General features: G+C 43.0%; 1 protein-coding gene across 5 annotated transcripts in view; it reads left to right on the top strand.

Moving 5' to 3' along the window:
- The window catches only part of Metap1d (methionyl aminopeptidase type 1D, mitochondrial), a 76,321-nt gene that overhangs the window by 47,740 nt on the left and 9,074 nt on the right, over positions 1-19,507 (top strand). For 3 of the 5 annotated variants that reach the window (XM_021149781.2, XM_029474213.1, XM_021149790.1), the window contains 5 exons: positions 9,365-9,522; positions 12,406-12,555; positions 14,075-14,223; positions 14,789-14,831; positions 18,633-18,796. In XM_021149781.2, coding sequence (XP_021005440.1) covers positions 9,365-9,522; positions 12,406-12,555; positions 14,075-14,223; positions 14,789-14,831; positions 18,633-18,796 — 664 coding nt within the window. Of the gene's footprint in view, positions 1-3,400; positions 3,492-9,364; positions 9,523-12,405; positions 12,556-13,551; positions 13,644-14,074; positions 14,224-14,788; positions 14,832-18,632; positions 18,797-19,507 lie in introns of those variants that run through there. The other 2 variants (XM_029474214.1, XM_029474212.1) reach the window with 2 other exon arrangements.

The following is a 19,507-nucleotide window of genomic DNA, read 5'->3' on the forward strand; positions in this document are numbered from 1 at the left end:
CAGAGGTATGTGCTCCCTGGGTCCCAGGCCTGTGTGAAATGCTCCTATACTACTCTGACAGCTCACTTGCTTTTTCCTTTTTCCACTCTGGTCAGAGCCCCTCTCTCTCTCTCTCTCTCTCTCTCTCTCTCTCACTCACTCACTCACTCAGCTGTATTTAAATGATACTACGGCATCCAGAAAATCTGGCAAAGAAAATGATATTTTGATGACATTTTTCACAGGGCTCAACTGGAATGAATTATTACATTTTAACAAGGCTCTAATAAACAGCCCCTTTATTCCTCCCTAGAAGGGTACAGTATTTCTTTGTCCAAGAAGTGGCCTGAGTGTACGTATTGTTGAACTGCGAAAAAGCTTCTTTTCTCTAAACTTCAGCTGAGAGACAATGGCTTTGCTCGGCATACACTATTTCCTTGTAACTCGGTATTTTCTGATCTGTAGTCTATATAAGATGAGCTGAGATTTCAACATGAAGTAAATATTTTTTATCTTTTCATTGCATGCAGTGTTGTATTTCCCTATAGAAATGGATCATTGCTAAGTTACTTCCCCTGATCTGCCAAATGATAGACATCTAGTTTTTGCCAAAATCTTTGGCATTCTTCCCTTAGCTGTGATTAAGCTAGCCTAAAAGTCACACACAGACACACACACAGACACACACACACACACACACACACACACCCCATAGCCCACCAACACGGGTCTCCATTAGTAAGTGCAAGTGTTTATTGATCTGTATGTGTAGTATAGGTGGAGGGTGTGTCTGTTTCCCTAGAGTAGGAAGGTGCTTGTTGTCTAAGTATAGATCCTTAGGTCCTGGTGGTAGCTACTCGTGAATAATCCCATTATCAAATTGATTTTTTTATGCTTATGGTATTTTGTTTGCTTGTCTATCTGTGTACTATGTGAGTACCTGATGCACAGGGAAGTCAGAAGAGGGTGTCAGCCTGGGACTGGAGCTACAGACAGCTGTGAATCACTGAGTTGTTGCTGGGAATTGAACTCAGGTCCTCAGGAAGAGCAGCCAGTGCTCTTAACCATTGAGCAGTCTCTCCATCCTCAAATTTGATTTTTCTAAAGAAGCAAATTGAAGCCTTTTCCTGAATTTTTTCTGAGCTGGTCAGTGGTGTTATGCTATGTCAGTTGCTGTTCATACAGTTTTTAAAAGGAGGGAGGATGTTGCACCGAGCTAACGTCTGAGGGAGCCTTGCACAGAGTCCTCTTTGCTTTGACCTGGGAACCATTCTTGATCGTTATTATTGAACTTGGGTGCCCAGGCACCCAAGTCATCCTTTCCTCAGAAATGTTCTACATGCGACTGACTTTTTTAGTTTGTCTTCTCTAGAGCCAGGGCTCCCGGGCCTGGGTGATGGCGCTGACCTCCACAGATTATTGTCTGCCTTGCCTTCATCAGGCCACTCATTGTATCAGTAATGGCAGCCAACCCTATTTTATTGTTCAGACAACTTGTCCTCACAGACCTTAGAGTATAAGCAGCCAGGATAAAAGTAAGTCTTCCCAATTCTGTCACTCGAGAGTTGACATGTGTCCTTTCCCTCCTGTGGAATCTTCATGACTGCAGTCAATAGTTTTATCTACAAATAACTGCCAGGATGGTCCTGTGGGATGTCAGGTAGAATCCTTATTTCCTACAAGTCCTTGTAGCAGTCTCTGTTACACTCAACTCTGTGCTTTCTTTTCGACTTTAGGAAAATGAGCTGTTTCTCCCCACACCTGCATACCAACTGGGCCTGTGCCCTCTTTAGAAATGTTTAACAAACACTGTAGCTTTACCATTTAGAGACCGACTCCAAGCGCTGTTAATTAGCTGCCCCCACCCCCATGATCCTTCTAGGTTTGTGAAACAGACCGCTCTTCTCTCCACAAGGGCATCTTAGCTTGAGATGCAGGAAGCGGTGGTGGATGGTGTCCATATCCACGACTTCCTGAAGTGGAGAAAAAGTGTGGACGGCATCTGGGGAAGGGGGTTCTTTACCAGCTTGTTTCCTGTAAGTTCAATTGGAAGACCTTGTCTGTGCAAATAGATTTCAAAATAGAGCCTGCCCTTTGACTGTCTCCATAATTACATGGCTCGCTCTGTATTTTATTTGGCAGCCAGAGCAGTTAACCCCTGGAAGGAAGGGGCTGATGGCATGCCCAGCTCGCCTTCCCAGACATGTCCATGGCAATGAATAAACCACTGTTTGGCAAGGCCCAGAGCTAAAAACACACTAAAACAGTTCCTAGCTGAGCTGAAACTCTCTGAGAACAGATTTAATAATGTTTATTATGGCTGATTAAAAAACTTAACTTTGTCTTCAATGTGTGGCTTGTAGAAAGGTACTAATTGTTTTTAAAAATTGGGAGCCGGGAGAGTTCCTTGGTACTTTGATGTAAGCAGCATCTGTCAACAGGATGAATTTGCTTTTGTTTAGTTCCAAGAGCCCTTGTCCTTCAGCTTTGCCCAATCAGTATCTGCATCAGCCCGGGGCAATCCCTCAATGTGCGTGGATGTGTTTTCCCTTCAACAAATGCACAGGTTGTTTCTTGTGAAATATGAGCTTCTCCTCTGCTTTATAGTTGCCTTGAAATGGGAAGGAACCCACCATTTTCCCTCACTTCCTTTTCAAACCAGTACATCCTAGTCCTAGATTGCAAAAGCATCGTAGTGAGTGACTCACGCTGTTTAATTTCTCTTTGGCAACGTTTGTATGAGTTATGAAACCTTTCAAGCAGACAGTTGATGTTTTAGGTCAAGAGACTGGAGACGGAGGCCTCTGCAGTGTTCTCTTGGACTTCACGCACGTGATGCTCTGTGGGGGCTCCGGCTCCTGCTTGGAGTAATCGGTTGGAGTTCATGAAAGTGCGATCTTTCTGTGGTTCTAAATCCACACTTCAATACGTGTTCCTAGGGTAGGGTCTTTTCTAAGCCCACTGGAGGATGCAACATTTTTGAACATTAAAAACCAAACCCTGTCCGATTGCAGACACAAAGTAAGTTGCCTTAAAAAAAAAAAAAGTTGAAGTTAATGTATTATTTAAACAAATCATTTGGTTAGAATTAAAATTATCAATGGGTGGAAGAGCCACAGTTGAAAATGGATTAGTAAAACATTGTTGTTTTCTGTCTTGGTAATCATAAATCATTTAAATGTGGCAGACAGTCCTCCCTTCATCCAAAATAATTGCCTCCATTTGTAAAATCAATTAGATGTTAATATGCTATAAATAATAGTTTTGTTACTAGACTTTGGCATTTGCTGATCATTATGAAGAAATATGTTCAACGAGATATTTTACAGGGCGTCTTTTCAATTCTATATTACTGCTGATTGACATTGTTAGCTAATGTAAAGTCATACCAGCCTACCTTATTGTGTTGTTTTCTACCCAGATGTTTGATCCTTCTGAAGGAAGCCTAAATGAGGACTGATGGCCTGCTGCTGCTGGGTGAAAGCCTGGTCTAGGAGTATATTATGAGAAATGTAGGTGTCGGCAGCCACACTAGAGTACAATCGTACTTTGTTCAGTTTTACAAGTGTTTAAAATAATAAGCACTTTAGAGGCCCCTTTGAAAGTTCACTCAGACTTCCCCTTAAAAATACTTGTTGACCAAAAGCAAAACTCACATTTTCAAGGGTAAAATCAGCTTAATAAAGGGTCATTAGAAAAGATACACATAAAACCCCAGGGCACAGTGGGTGAAATGGAAGCGCTTCATTATGTGGTATAGAATGCATGAGCAGATAACAATTAAAATGGACCCTGGGTAAAAGGCCAATGAATACAGGGCAGACTGTGTGCAGCGACATCAGGCGTGGAAGACACAGCCCTCCTCCAGCATGCCGAGTTCTGAAGCTCCACCTTCCAGACCCAATCTATAAAAGGAATTAAAAGGCGATGTTTAGAAATTGATGTTACCATCAAATATGAAAATACTTAAGCACATACCTAGATTTATATCCCACATGTAAGTTTACAATACGAAGCATGCACAGTGGAATCCAGAGGACACAGAGCAATTTCAGGAGACACTGAGCCCGCACAGTTTGCAACTTTAATTACCACAGGGGCAAGTGGGCCTAGGTGGCGTTTAGGACACACCAGTGGGAGCCATCAAAAGCCTCAGACCAGGGGGCCCCCGAGCAGCAAGGAGTTGCTTTTGCTAACTTGATCAGGGTGTTGTTACTGCTGATCACCCAGCAGAAAAGCTGTAGGGTCTCTTGCACAGGCAGTAAACCCACACATTGTTATAGACAGTAGAATATTCACTGTTATTGAGGGTGATCGTAAAAATGACTTTCAGTGTCACAAAAATTCTATCAGAGTCGAAGCTGCACTCTGAGACTTATAGACACCTGCTTCTTGCCTGTTAATACGAGCATTCTTGCCCAAAGTGCCATCTTCCATCTCCATCATAATCAAGTCAGTAATAGCTTGAATATTCAAAATTCAGAATTCAAAAATTCTAAGTGCAAAAAGCCAAGCATGGCACTGCACCCCTTCATCCCAGCACAGGCAGATGTCCCTGAGTTTGAAGCTAGCCTGGTCTACAGAGTGAGTTCCAGGATAGCTAGGACTTCACAGAGAAACCCTGTCTGGAAAACAGAAAAACAAAACACACACACACAAAAATTATAATAAGCATAGCTCATGATCCCCTCCTGGCTACCTTGTTCAGGGTGACATCATTATCTTCTAGGGTACCAGGAGTGAAACTCATCTATTTCATCTGTGAAAACACTATTTTTTTTTCCTGGTCAGCAGTGAATAGTTCATGGAATAAATACATAATGGTATTTCACTATCACGTTACTTTGTGATAACACGTATGCGGTACTTTTATTGACCTGAAAGAAAACATTTTACTTCAACTATAAAGGTGGAAGTAGAGTTGCTTAGAACTGTTGTCAGCAGATTGACTGTGTCCAGGCTGGGCTCCTACTGCTCTTAATGCTCACCTGTCCAGTTGCTGGGGGCAGGGGTGGGGGATGTGCTTGCGTCTTTCTGACAGTGAGCCTGTCATTTGGCAGGATGGATACATTGACCACACTGTTAACCAGAAAGGGAATGCCTCCAAAGCCTTACCCAGGCCTCCCGGTAGAGACCTGATGCTTTCATAATTCACGTGTAAGTGCATAGAAAAAAAATTCCCCTGTAATGCCTATGTACTTGAACTTGATAATATTGATAGAAATGGCCTCTCTTCTCTAATCAGCCATACCGGAGGGAAAATCCTCTGTGTGATAAAATTGATCTGAGTCTCTATCACTCACCTGCTGTCTGGCTGCAGCATGACAGTGAAGCAGGTTCTGCTGAGTGAAGAAGGCCAATGCTGAGGCCATCTCTCTTAACTTCTGGGATGAGCTCAGTAAGGCGATGGCATGGGAAGACTCTGTGGTCTGTTCCCTGCCCCTGCCCTTGCTAGGCAGTTGTCACCCACGCCCCGGTGTCTCCAGCCTGGTTTCCATCCCTCCTGCCAGCTGTTGATCTGCTTAACATCTGCCTCCCTCACGGGACTGGAGAGGACCAGTGTGTTTCCTGGATTTAGGATTTGGCACGGAGAGTGGAGGCATAAACACATTGAGTGTGGAGTGAGAGACTAGATTTGGATGCCCCCAAGGAGGACATGTTAAAGAGCAGGGCAGGCTGGGTGTGGTGGTGCACGCCTTTAATCCCAGCACTCGGGAGGCAGAGGCAGGCAGATTTCTGAGTTCGAGGCCAGCCTGGTCTACAAAGTGAGTTCCAGGACAGTCAGGGCTACACAGAGAAACCCTGTCTCGAAAAACCAAAAAAAAAAAAAGAGTGTGTGTGTTGGTGGGGGGGGGGGGGGGGGGGGGGGGGTGTAGAGGGAGAATGAATGATCGCTACAGTTTCCAAGTCTGTTGTCTTACCTAACACCTTACCTGATGGGAGCAAGAACACACTAATTCCCCTTAATGGTTAGAAAGTGGGCCTCAGAAGCTTGGGTGACTCAGATCTGGATTACTTCAAAGGTATGAAATGTACCTTTTCAATTAGAGGGGAATTCCTCTAAGAATTTCCATGAAAAAAACGTCTAAATGTTAATTGAGCACAGGATATGTTTTTCAAGATTAAACAAACAAACAGAACATTCTTCAAAATCCAAACCCTGAAAAAGTTGTGGTTTTGGGCCAGGCATACGTGGACTTTGAGGGCCACTGCATGCTGTTAAAGGGTAGTGTGGTGGCTGCAGGCCCAGGCTTGGAAGTGAGGAGCTGGAGGGGGCCTGGTTATTGATTATGAGAGGTGGGTATCTCCTCATCTTTAAACGGGCAGGAACTGTAAGAGGCACTGTGTGATAAACTGAATGCTGGCAGTAAGCGTCATCAAAAGGTGGTTGCTAAATCTGAGCCTCTCTGCTTCTTTTTTCTATCATTTATCAGTCTGTCTATCTCTCTGTTTCTATCTATCTACCTATCCATCCATCCATCTATTTATTTTGAGGCAGAGTTTCTTTATTTAGTCCTGAGGCGGGCTCTGTAGGCCAGGCTGGCCTCGAACTCTCCTGCCTACCTACTTCTGTCTCCTGAGCACTGGGATCAAAGGCATGTGCATCTGGCTGCACCTTTGTTGATATGGATGCTTTTAGCAGTCATCATAGCATGCACTCTCCTCAGGATGGGAAGACTGCACTTTGTATGTTGGCCTTTGTAAGGGGACAACTAGGGGGACAGAATCATAGATTGATTCTAGTCTCCAGACTTTCTACTGTATATAACAGCATGCCCAACTGCCTCACTGAAGCATGCGTGCTCAGGGAAGGGGGGCTGGGAAGCCCATTAACACACTCTGGAAAAAAAGATTATTAGTGAACACAATTCGGTGGTATCTTCTCCATTTTTCTGGATGTTTCCATATATTAGCTAATTTTATTGAAAAAAACTCAGAGAGAGGGGCTTGGGGAGTTTTCCTTGGCCTTGGTCCTTCCTGCATATCTTGCTTTACACTTGGTATTTTCCCCTATAAAATGTAGTAACAGTGGCTGGAGAGATGGCTCAGCAGGTAAGAGCACTGGCTGCTCTTCCAGAGGACCTGGGTTCAATCCCTAGCATCCACGTGGCAGCTCACATCCCTCTGTAACTCCAGTTTCAAGGGATGCAGACGCCTCTGGCTTCTGCAGGCACTGTGTCAGGTGCTGCAAGCAAACCATCCAAATACATGAAAGTTAAAGGAAAAAGTGAGTTAAAAATGAATACAGTACAGCTCTGAGCCCATAGGGCCCTTGTGACGACTGATGAGCCAGCAGATGCAAAACTCCTTGCTCAGTCGCTGACATGGTGGTTAGTAGTAAAGCTCTGAAAGGAGCTTCAATTTTTATGACATTCTACTTTACGGGTTTTATTTATTTTTATTTTATGTGCATTGGTGTTTTGCCCACATGTATGTCTGTGTGAGGGTGTCATATCCCCTGGAACTGGAGCTACAGACAGTTGTGAGCTGCCACGTGTGCTGGATATTGAACCCAGGTCCCCTGGAAGAGCAGCCCCCACATTTTACTTTTCCAATGTCCATGAAGAAACTGTTGTTTGTTAGGCGTCTGCTAAGCATGGCATACTTCCACAGTTCCTGTTCCGGTTCCTTCTCACACACTGGGACACAGAGAGACCCAGCAAGTACAGGGATTGAGATAGCCACCCAGAAGTCGCAGCTTCTGCTTTCTGGAGGACACTCCACCCTCCAGACACCAGATGACAATCATTTGATCATTTGTTTGTTTGTTTGTTTTTGTCCATATGTCTTTGTCATGGCTAACCAGGTCTGCCTTAGCTTAGAAACGGCCATGACCAGTTGTAAATGACTGAGGGGAGGTGTGGAACTTGAATTCCACACAATTTTATCTTGTAAGATCCTATTTCTTCTGATTTTTTTCCCAACCACTTATAAATATAAAACATTTATTTTTAGATATTAAGCTGTATAAAAACAGAGGCGTGCAGTTTGCCGGCTCTCCTTCACAACTGTAAGCTGTGGCCAGTGAGGGATTTTTCTCAACTATTACTTTTACTGTAATAGCAATGAAAGTGGATATTTTTTCATTTATGTATTTATGGAGAAGTAGATAGCTTTTAAAAGCTCACCATAGGGAAGAAATTAAAATGAATCAAAAAGTCTTCTTACCTCTTGCCCTATCGCACACTACCGATGAATATTGACTTTGGAAGTGTATGGACATCTACACGCTTATATAAATAACTGTGTCAGCTTCTTTTACACTAATGGGTTTTCTCTTTGAACATGATGTTTTAATTTATTCTTTATGAATTTCTTACATGTGGACAGTGCATCTCGACCATGCCTACTCTCGCCTGCACCTAACAGGCTTCCTGTGGACGTTGTTCGGCCTGTGCTTTCCCATAACATAACACTGCCTTGTGGCCCTGCCAATCAATGCCCAGAGCCCATTTAGCGCCTCCTCCTTTTTCTACTCCTCTGAGTCAGGGTCCCATGTAGCTCAGGATGACCTTAAACTGACACTACTGCCTCTGCTTCTCAAGTGCTAGAGTTATGGGTGTGTACTGCCATGGTGAGCCTTGTTCTTCCTAATGGCCCCAGAATTTTCTGTTGGGTAGATAGACTGTATTAGATGTTTAGCCCATCCCCTGTTAATACATCCCATTTGGAATCAGGCTACTTCACGATTTTTTTGTCCAAATAGTTCCTAAGTAAGCGTTTGGTGCTGTACATTTATCATTTCCAATTGTATTATCCATGGGACATTTGAAGAGATAAATTGCTGAGTTGAAAGACGTGCTTTTAATATTTTAATAAAGACCTTTAAATTCCTATGTTCATTTTCTTTGGTTATACTTACACTTGCTATTTGAACCAACTTGAGCATTCGTTGCAATGAATTTCAGTATTATGCCTTCACGCGCAATAACTTAACACACAGTCGCAATCCCACGGAGGCCAAAAGTGCAGCTGGCAATTTGTCTGTGGCTTTTGAAAGGAAAATAGTTTTAAAGAGTATAGAGCCGCCAAAGTAGTGCCCTGAATTCTGGGGTTACCTGGACATCGTCACACAAGGCCCCGCAGCAGAAATTGTTCTTTTCCACACCCGCTGTGGGGCAGATCTTCAGTATGTTTATTTCCTATTAGAGTAAAGCTTCCTATCGTCAGAAATTTATGTAAACAGTGCTAGTTAGTCAATATGGTGTGCTACTGTTGTACCAGAGCCCAGAACACTACTGTCCCTGTTTCTTTGGGGGGGCTTTCTTTTTTGAGTCAATAGAGAACGAGACTAATGATCTAATAGGCAGCAACACCTTCTAGGGCAATCCTGTTAAGGTCCTTTCTTTCTTCCTAACATGAAATACTCTATTTCTGCTCACAGGTTGTCAGAGAATTCTGTCTTCGCCACTCAATCATATCTACTTACACAAGCGGTCAGGCAGTCAACAAAGAAGACATTTCTTTTTCTGGAGACAAAGGGATATCTCCCACAGTGTGGTTTCGCCGGCTGCCGTCTCTCCCGCACATCCTGTCCCCAAGGTACTGTCCGGCTGCTGCAGGCTGCTGCAGGCTGCCACTCTGACTAGCAAGCACAGGTGGACTGTGCAAGCACATTTGAATCACGAATTTAAGACGTGTTGTTTTTTTTTTTTTTAATTTCAAATTGTGACGGGAGACATTTTATTTTAGCATACTGTAGTTTGAGAATATCAATTAAGGCAAAAATGAAGTCTGGGAAAACAACTGTTTAGCTTATTTAGAACTTCAACTTTTGATCATGACTTTTTTTTATGTTAGACTTCTAGCATGAAATTAAAACTATGTGTATATAGTTCACAATTTTTTTTTGAAAATGACTGTAAAATTGGGTTGATTTAAGAGAGATTCATGGAAACTAACACTGAATGTTTTTAAGCCCTTACATTTCTACGTTACTATGTTCTTTGAATAATTTTTTTTAGAATATATTAAATAAAAGCTAGAACATTCTTGATCCCCTTCAAAGGTTTCAGTATTGTGGGAGTACAATCTCTCTGTCTTTGAAAATGCAAGGCAAAGGAGGTGGAAGGGATCGTTTATGAGGAAGAAATATCATAAAAGAAATATAGACTTGCCACGAAAATCACCTGCTTTCTTCCTTTTCCACTTCTATAATGAATCACTCTGAGTGTTCTTCCCAAAGTGGAGCAGTCCATTTTTGTAAAGGGTTGAGAAACAAAAAAAGCTCAAAGTCCTAGCTTGGCTTAGGTCTGATCATCATAGAAAGAGCCAGCATTTGGTATTAGTCATAATGACACTTTCAACACATTGACACTTTTTTTTTTTTTTTTTTTGTAAAACCAAAAAGAAATCTGTAGGGTAGGGCTTGGCCTGGGGATTTGTCTTGGACAGTAAAGTACTTGCTCTGTAAACATGAGGTCCTGCATTTACTCCCAGGGTGCATGTAAAACAACAACAACGACAAAGACCAGGACTGTAACATGCTTGTAATCTCAGATCTGGGCAGGGGAGTCAGGGACAGATAGATCCCTAAGGATCCTTGGCCAGACAGTCTGGTCAAATCAGTAAGCTCCAGATTCAGTGAGAGGCCCTGTCTCAAAAAATAAGGTGGAGAGTAATTAAGGAAGACATCAGATATTGTCTGGTGGTCTCCACACCTCTACACATGTGAATACATATTTGATTCCATACCTGCATACACACACACACACACACACACCCGTAGGTAAAGGAAGTGTGTTGTGGTTTGCATTTTAGCCAGTTTCAGAGACAACCGAGCACCACCGCAGCCCATGGTTGTAACCAAAGCTGAGCCCAGAGCAGCAATGAGAACATAAGCTTGCTGGGAGGAGGCTTGGTGACCCATGGGAGCAGCTGGGTGATCACAGGTGACTGTAGCCCCTGCAGGGCTCAGCTGGGGCAAGCCAGGCCATTCTAGTCCCAGAATAAAAAAAGCCCCTCTCTTGATGGAGAGATCACTTAATCAGTAAGTGTTTGCCACACCAGAGTTAAGAGCCGGAGCTCAGATCCCCAGTGCCCACATAGACCCTAGTGGTGTATGCTTCTAATTCTAGTGCTGAGAATGGGGAGGGGGACACAGGAGGATCCATGGAGCTGTTGGCTCTGTGTGAGCTCCAGGTTCAGTGAGAGACCTAGTCTCAAAAACAAACGAGCTGGGCATGTGTCCCAGTACTTGTGAGGCAGAGGCAGGCAAGTCTCTGAGTTTGAAGCCAACCTGGTCTACAGAGCAAGTTCTAGGACTACCAGGGCTACACAGAGAAACCCTGTCTCAACAAACAAACAAACAAACCAAACAAAAAAGCCAAATAAGTGGGTAGAGAAAATCCCTTCTGATCGTGGAATAAGAGGAGATCCTAAGGTCTGGTCTGGCACACTTCACAAACACAAGAGCCCCAACCTCAGCCCTGCAGGGCCGAGTATGGCTCCTGGCCCAACTGTGACCTTACTGTGTTATGGTCAGCAGTGTTGCTACAAATGGCCCAGGAAGGGCTGCAGACCTTAGTGCAGACAGGAGCTATGTATAAGAGTGTTACCACCAGCAGGTTTCAGTGCAGGAGAACCAGCCACAGGAGAGATCGGGTTGGATGTGTGATGTTGGGTTAGGAGAAGACTCTTTGTTGCTTCTTGATTAAAGATGGAAACCTTCGGGCTGAAGAGTTGGCTCAGTGGGTAAGAGCACAGACTGCTCTTCCAGAGGTCCTGAGTTCAATTCCCAGGAACCACATGATGGCTCACAACCATCTGTACAGCTACAGTATACTCATATACATAAAATAAATAAATAAAAATTTAAAAGATGGACACATTCTAGGTGGTTTTATTGCCCTAGGAGAAGACATCAAAAAAGACAAACTGTTTTGTTTTGACCTCTGGTGCTCAGTTGTCATGTTACCTACTTTAAGAATGTGTGTGGGAGATAGAATCCCACGGACTTGACACACTTCTACGTGGACTTATTGGCAGAGGGTGTTGAGAGCTGTCCCTTGCATACATCTTATTATGGTACGAAGGAGATGAGAGTGCTTCTTAAGTTGCCATTGTGTAGATTGGGAACTTGGCGCCTTTTCATCTGTGGGCCATGCTCCTAAGGGGCTCGTGCACAGTGAAGAACAGAAAACTGCTATTTGTTTTGACCAGAAATCTGCCTCAGCCGAACCCGACTGACTCAAAGCCTGGTGAGGTTAACAGACCATCCAGAGCAGCGCTACCAGGCCATGTTAAGTTCAAAAGGGCAGGGGAAGGAACTGGGGGTAGCCTGGAGGGGCTGTTGTGCTGGCTTTGGAGGTCGGTGGTTCGGCAGGAAGGGCAGGACTCCATGAAGTGGGAGGCTGTGTCTGAAAAAAATGATGCCATTGTCGCGTGCTGGGTTCTGATCTCCGTTTTCAATCCCTTTTCCTCAAGCGCATAAAGAAGCCAGACTACGTGACGACAGGCATTGTACCAGACTGGGGAGACAGCATAGAAGTGAAGGATGAAGATCAGATTCAAGGGCTTCGTGAGGCTTGTCGGCTGGCGCGGCACGTCCTCCTCCTGGCTGGGAAGAGCTTAAAGGTGGTGTCTTACCAAGCCTCAGCATGACTTACATATGGACTTCCTCTTCCGTTTCCTTAGCTCCCCTCTTGCACTCATCTGTTAATAATTTAATTTTTTAAAAAGTAAAGCCTTAAGATGGGAAAAGGGGATTTTACTATGTGTTTACTCAAGAAATAATGTAAACTTCTAAATTTGATCGTAACTGGCAGGGTTCTAGAGACAATTGGCTGACTCAGCCTATCCAAGGGGATCTATGGCAGAGGACTTTGGCTTTGACACCTTGCCTCTGCCAGCTTTCTGCTTCTGTTTCCCACATCACTGCCTCCATGTGCTGAAGTGGTCCTACCCTGTAGTTTGCCTCTTCTTTTCTTGTAAGTGTCCTTCAAAGAAAGGCTAGGCCTGGTCCACAAAACCTCAATAATATGGCAAGATCTATCTATCTGTCTGTCTATCTATCTATCTATCTATCTATGATACATATATATATATATATATATATATATATATATATATATATATAAAATCATTTCTTTCAGAATAGCCCAAAACATCCTGCCATCTATAGTTCATAAAGAAAATATAAATGTAGTTTCAAAGTGGGAGCTCAAGGGTGAATTTGCTTACTTGTCGTCTGTGTAACCAACCTGTTATAGCAACATAACCAAGCGTAAGGTGAATATAAAATAGCACAGGAAATCACAGAGGAAGTCATTAGCAACTACTTTGGTATAGAATTTTATTGTGGTGCGGTTTTATGGGAATATTCTTCATGTGCTTATGAAACTCAGTTTCTGAGCTCAGGGTATATAGTTCAACAGCAGAACATTTGCCTCGCATAGGGGAGGCCCCAGGATCAACCTCCAACAATGCAAAGCAAAAACAAAACAAGACCCCCCAATCTCAGTTATCTTGGTTGGAAAATAATTGGGTCTTTTCTAGTACAGGGAACATTAAAAAACATTTATCTACGCATGAAAGAAATCAAACTTATTGAAAATAAAATCTCTATAAAAGATGTCGGAGACTAAGTTTTTAAAATGACGGTCCATCGCCTCTCTGCTGTTGCTGCAAAGCTCGCCCATGCACTATTTCATCAAGATACAAAGGTGTGAGTAAACCTTCCTTTCTGGCTCCTCTGGGCCAGCATTCTGCTGCTACACTTATTTGTATGCTCCTGTTAGCCAGAGCTCTGACCCTTGAGGAACAGGAAGGAATTGATGAGAGATGGATTGTTGAGATCAGGCTAACAAGGACTCACCATTTACGACTCTCTCTATTCCCTAATGGTATGCATATAACACCACCATATACCCAAAGGATCAATCGGACTTGCCCTATTCCCTAATGGTATATAGCACCATCCTATACTCAAAAGAGCTTGGTTGAGGGTGGTGGTGAGGTCACGAGTAATTAATGTTATCCTCTGAATCCATCGTGGTTATATAGTCTCACCTTGGCAGTGCCGTTGTTGTGGGCATAGTCAGTAGGTAAAGGAAATGTCTTCAACTGTTGCTGCACACTTTATTTCCTGTTTCAGGTTGACATGACAACTGAAGAGATAGATGCTCTTGTTCATCAGGAAATCATCAGGCATGACGCATATCCCTCACCTCTGGGCTATGGACGCTTTCCAAAATCTGTTTGCACCTCTGTAAACAATGTGCTCTGTCATGGCATCCCTGACAGGTATTCATTTTTCAATGATGTATTGCCCCTTTGGAAACTAAGATCCATAGCACGTCCTGAAAAGCACCGTGGTTCAATTGAAACCTACCTGCACGCACACTTCTGAAACTGATTATGATGAAACACAGATTTTGAGGTATTTTACTTCTTCCTGGCTATACCACTACCATTTGATATTTCTTAAAGCAGTGTGTGAGCCACGAAGATATTTGCACATCGCCTCTTTCTTTTACCTTGTTCAATTCTCACCATATGGTAATGGAGGTAAATTTTTATTGACAGCTATTGTTTTGGCTGTTTACAAACTTAAGGTAATTAGAAAGTATATCTTTTAAAGGAATCATCAAATCTTAAGGCAGCTATATTTGTTTCATGTATTTCCTATAAAATACGGCGCGATTAACGTAAGGCCAGGGTCAGATCCGGTTAGTCCATCCATCCCTGCCTCGCTAAGGATTATCCTTGCAGCTCATTGGCTGTGCAGTAGTGGTCCTTGGGTGTTTATGTTCACGGTTCTCTTTATTGAGATTTGTCTATCACCATTTTCTCTCTGTTTATGTTTCAGCCGACCTCTTCAGGATGGAGATATTATCAACATTGATGTCACGGTGAGGAAATCATATAAAAAAATCATCTTTGATCAACTTCAGAATTGCTAGTAGCAACAGGAAGGAGAGTGTCTTGAAAATGTGAGCTATGCTCTCTTGCTCGCTCGCTCGCTCGGGGGGTGCTGTTTACCCCCAGCCCCGGACACAAGCAGCTGGTTTCCTTTTTTGTCTTTAACTCTGTGTTTATTCCAAGGAAACCCAGGCCTGACTTGAATTTCGGGCTGGAATCAGATGCACTGAGATCAATGTTGGCCTAAGTGAAATGTCAGCCCAATCCTGCTATGTGTCACGGTTTTGAGAAGGTGTAATTGTTATTGATCCACTGTGTAGTTAATGCAGAGCGCCACGGCACTAGGCAGCTGCTGAAGCTAGATATGTATGAGATGAGCTAACACGGAGAAAGCCAGCATTTTCCCTCACTCTGCCAAGATTGATCTTCCTCTTCCTGCTGATTTTGAGTGGGGCCTGTCATTATCTTACTCTGTCATTAGGGGCTACATTGGCCTGCGTGTCAGTCTATTTGGACAGCGCCTTTTTTGCTAGCCGTGTTCCCTGGATTTATTAAAATCCCCGAAGGTAGCGTTGTGTTCCATCTCTGGTGTAGAGAGGCCTGAGCTCAAAAGCACACAGGCAGAATGGTTTTCTTCTGTCTGCATTTAAGTTTTCCCCAGATGGTTGATGGCCTTTCTTTTTAAATAACAACAAGCCTACTCGATGCAACTTAAGGACCGCAGATTTTACAAGCTGCAAACATTTTTTTTTTTTTTTTTTTATTTCTGAGCCTCTCACCATCCCCAGACTTGGACTGTCCGTACTCACCGGGTTTCAGATTGTCTGTAATGGCACCTCTTGAACTGCCCAAAGGATAAATGAAATCTGTGCATCTATGATTAATTAGTAACTTTTAGATAAATAAAATGTCAACATATGACTGGGACTCTGGGAGATGGGCATCAGTTAAAATAAATACATTCTCTATTAGTGAGGAAATATTTTTACTAATAGTTATTTTATATCCAGACCGAATGTTGGGCGGCAGTGGGAACACACAGGCTAGAAACCGGCCTCCGTAGACCTGGTTATTTAAGTCAGACTTCTTTTTTTTCAATCTGTGCACAGGAGCAGCCAAACAGTCCTTACCCACATCACTCCCCATATCACTGTGTCTCAGAATGCTTGAGCGTCACTCCACATATCCTTTGGGATCTTTGCAACTCAGACTTGTGTAAGAAGTGCTTTATGAAGTGCACCTGAAATAAAGTCTCTCTTGTGATCCATTTTCATCTCGGAAGGAACCTGACTTTAGGGATCACATTTATTACCTAGCTTAATAGCCCACTAATAAAATATTGCTGCTCAAATGAAGTGGGGAGTGTCCCATGCTGTTCCTAACAGGCCCAGGGAGAGTGCTTTAGCCCTTCCTGGGTTTCCTGAAGGCTTTTAATAGAGAATTTCATGTCTGAAGCTGAAATCATTCCAACAGTTCTTAAACTCACTTGAGATGCTTTCTAGTATCTAGAAATGTAAAGGAGTCTAAAGGACATATTGGCCAGTATCAAAAAATTATATTTCTTATGAAAATATTTTATTAACTGAAGAAGTGTATTTTTAGCTCCTGTCCTTTTTGTCTGGAAATACCCATTGCACTTTATGGTTCTCTAGTCTAATATGGACCCCAAGAAAATGGTTTGCCTTTTCTCTTGAAAGTTAATTTTTTTTTAAATGAAAATGTGGTGGTCATAGTAGTTGTTCAGTTAATACTTGTTAAATGAAGTATACGGATGGTTTGTGGGGACAAATTATAGTTATAGGTGATTGTTCCAGCAATTCAAACGTGTCTTCTTCCTGCCAAGCATGTGCAAAACCCTGGGTTTAATCCCCAGAAACACACAACCTGCAGTGTTCCATATATGTATTGAATCCTTCAAATAGTTATCTTAAGAGCTATTGAAAAAGTAATATGAGCAGGGCTGATGAAATGGATCAGTGAGTAAAGGTGCTTGCTGCCAAAATTGACAACCTGAGTTCAATTCCTGAGCCCACATGTTGGAGGGGGAATTGACTCCTGCAAGTTGTCTTTTAGCACACACACACACACACACACACACACACACACACACAATAATGTCTTTATATTTTTAATTTTAAGGTAATATGAAAGAGCAACTTCAATGAATTTAAATCATACATTTTACTTACAAACATGCAGCTACAAAATTTCTTGAATAACTACACTTACATTAACAAACTTACAATTATAAATTCTTGTGTATGACAGAAGCTTACGTTTTTCTGTAAGGGAATATAAGTGGGAATCTGTTAGCAAGCGTGACTGGACTGTGGGGGTTAAGAAGCCATCAGTCTCTCAGACTGGTTGGGGTATATCTCTGTACCCTGTGTACCTCTGTACTCTGTGTGCCTCTGTACCCTGTGTGCCTCTGTACCCTGTGTGCCTCTGTACCCTGTGTGCCTCTGTGCCCTGTGTGCCTCTGTACCCTGTGTGACTCTGTACCCTGTGTGCCTCTGTACCCTGTGTGCCTCTGTACCCTGTGTGCCTCTGTACCCTGTGTGCCTCTGTACCCTGTGTGCCTCTGTACCCNCTCTGTACCCTGTGTGCCTCTGTACCCTGTGTGCCTCTGTACCCTGTGTGCCTCTGTACCCTGTGTGCCTCTGTACCCTGTGTGCCTCTGTACCCTGTGTACCTCTGTACCCTGTGTACCTCTGTACCCTGTGTGTCTGGAACCTAAAGGCGTTGTGTGTCTATGCCTCCGTTTCCTGACTTAGAAGCCAGCGATCTCTGTGAAGCCTTTTGGTGTGGTCTTCTTGCTGCCCAGGAGAGCAAGCTCTTCATTGTGTGACAGTGTATGGGTGTGACATTAATTCAGACAGAGCCTAAATAAATAGATCTTCTCATAGTCTCTGCGTTCCACCTTAGGAAGAGGAGCACTGTGAAGATAGCTAGATGAGATAAATTTATGCAAAATAGTAAATGCTACGCCATGTCCAAGGATCAAGTCATCCCGCCTCCTCTGCCTCCTACGTGTTCTCTGCTGTTGCTAATCATTGGACGTTCACGATGAGCCTGAGCTGGTTCAAGAGCACATGGCACTTCTGCGTCATCAAAGACTGATAAAATGGTCTTTCTGTGGCTTTACCCCTCAGCCTGCTTTGATATGTTCTAATTCTTTAAAAATCCACATGGAGTGTTTCTGGTTACCATCATGCTTTCTGGAACATTTGATTCGGATTCCACTCTTAGACGGAGAATTTTTATAACCTATTTCCTTTCTGCATCTAGCCACTTCAATTCTTAGCATGAAATTCTCCTGCTCACGTTATAGTGCTGACGTGTCGGCCTTGTTCCTTCTTGTCATTGTGTGTCATTTCTAAGCTGATAAATAAAAGAGCGGGCAAATGCTCATGACACCGAGGACATGTTTTCCTATGCTAAATACTTAATTTTCTAGACCTACTGTGGTAATTGTAGGTGAATGTATTTAGTAACTAATTTTTCCAAGTGTGGTTTTTGCTTTCTCAGAAATAAACCATGGGATCAGAACGTTACAATAGCATTGCTAATCCCAAAGCCGAGGGAACCGAGCCGGTCATCGGTGTGTTCTTAGATGTTGCAGAATCACATGGTTTCAGCTTTTACATTTCAGAACGGTGGTTCTTAATTAATATGTGAGCCAACTCTGAGAAGGTAATAAATTTACTGAAAACGTAAACAAACAGGATATAGACTTTAGGAGACTAGGATTCCAGGAAAGGACATACCTTAAAATGTGTGCCTGTGTTTAGGTCTATTACAATGGCTACCATGGAGACACCTCTGAAACCTTTCTGGTGGGCAATGTGGATGAAAGTGGTAAAAAGTTAGTGGAGGTTGCCAGGAGGTGTAGAGACGAAGCGATTGCAGCCTGCAGAGCTGGGGCCCCCTTCTCTGTAATTGGAAACACAATCAGGTAAGCCTTGCACCGTCGAGAAAGAAGGGTCAGCGGATGGCGCAAAGGTTATTGGTGGCTTGGTGTAAAGCTAATGACATGTTTTATGATTCACAGCCGTCATTCAGTCTGATATCAGCATGTGAACTGCCGGGCTGCAATATTGTTCCCTGGGTTGAAAAAAAAAATGGCTTTAAAAAAAAAGTGAATTTTGACGAGGGTCAGCTAGGAAACTTCCTGGAGCAGTGAGCAACATTCATATGGATGCTTTTGTTTTAGCTTGACATGTTGGTCTGTGATGTTCTTTTATTCAAATGTGAAAGAAGGTACCTAAGAAGGAGCTGATGGTCCCAGCCCTTGGATAGTGAGAAGAGAGAGAGAGAGAGAGAGAGAGAGAGAGAGAGAGAGAGAGAGAGAGAGAGAAACAAATCCCAGTCTATAAAGGAATGAAGGGCAGGCAGCATTCCTGTGATGCAGAGATCAGAGGTGTGAACTAAGATTAAGAACCAGCCTGAGAGGCTGCCCTGTGTCCCCTTTCCTCTGGGTCATTTTTTCTGTAAAACATTATTTACTTTTCCGGAGTTTTTCAGCGCTTGCTCCTAGAGTATGAGTGTATTTTCTGAATTCAAGACTTTTCTTTGTAATCTGTTTCCCACTTTCAGATCTTTTTTTTTTTTTTTTTTTTTTTTTTTCCCCAAATGTTTTGAAGTAGACATGCAGAATATGTGTTTT

The sequence above is a fragment of the Mus caroli genome, chromosome 2 (genome assembly GCF_900094665.2).
Source record: "Mus caroli chromosome 2, CAROLI_EIJ_v1.1, whole genome shotgun sequence".
Lineage (NCBI taxonomy): Eukaryota > Metazoa > Chordata > Mammalia > Rodentia > Muridae > Mus > Mus caroli.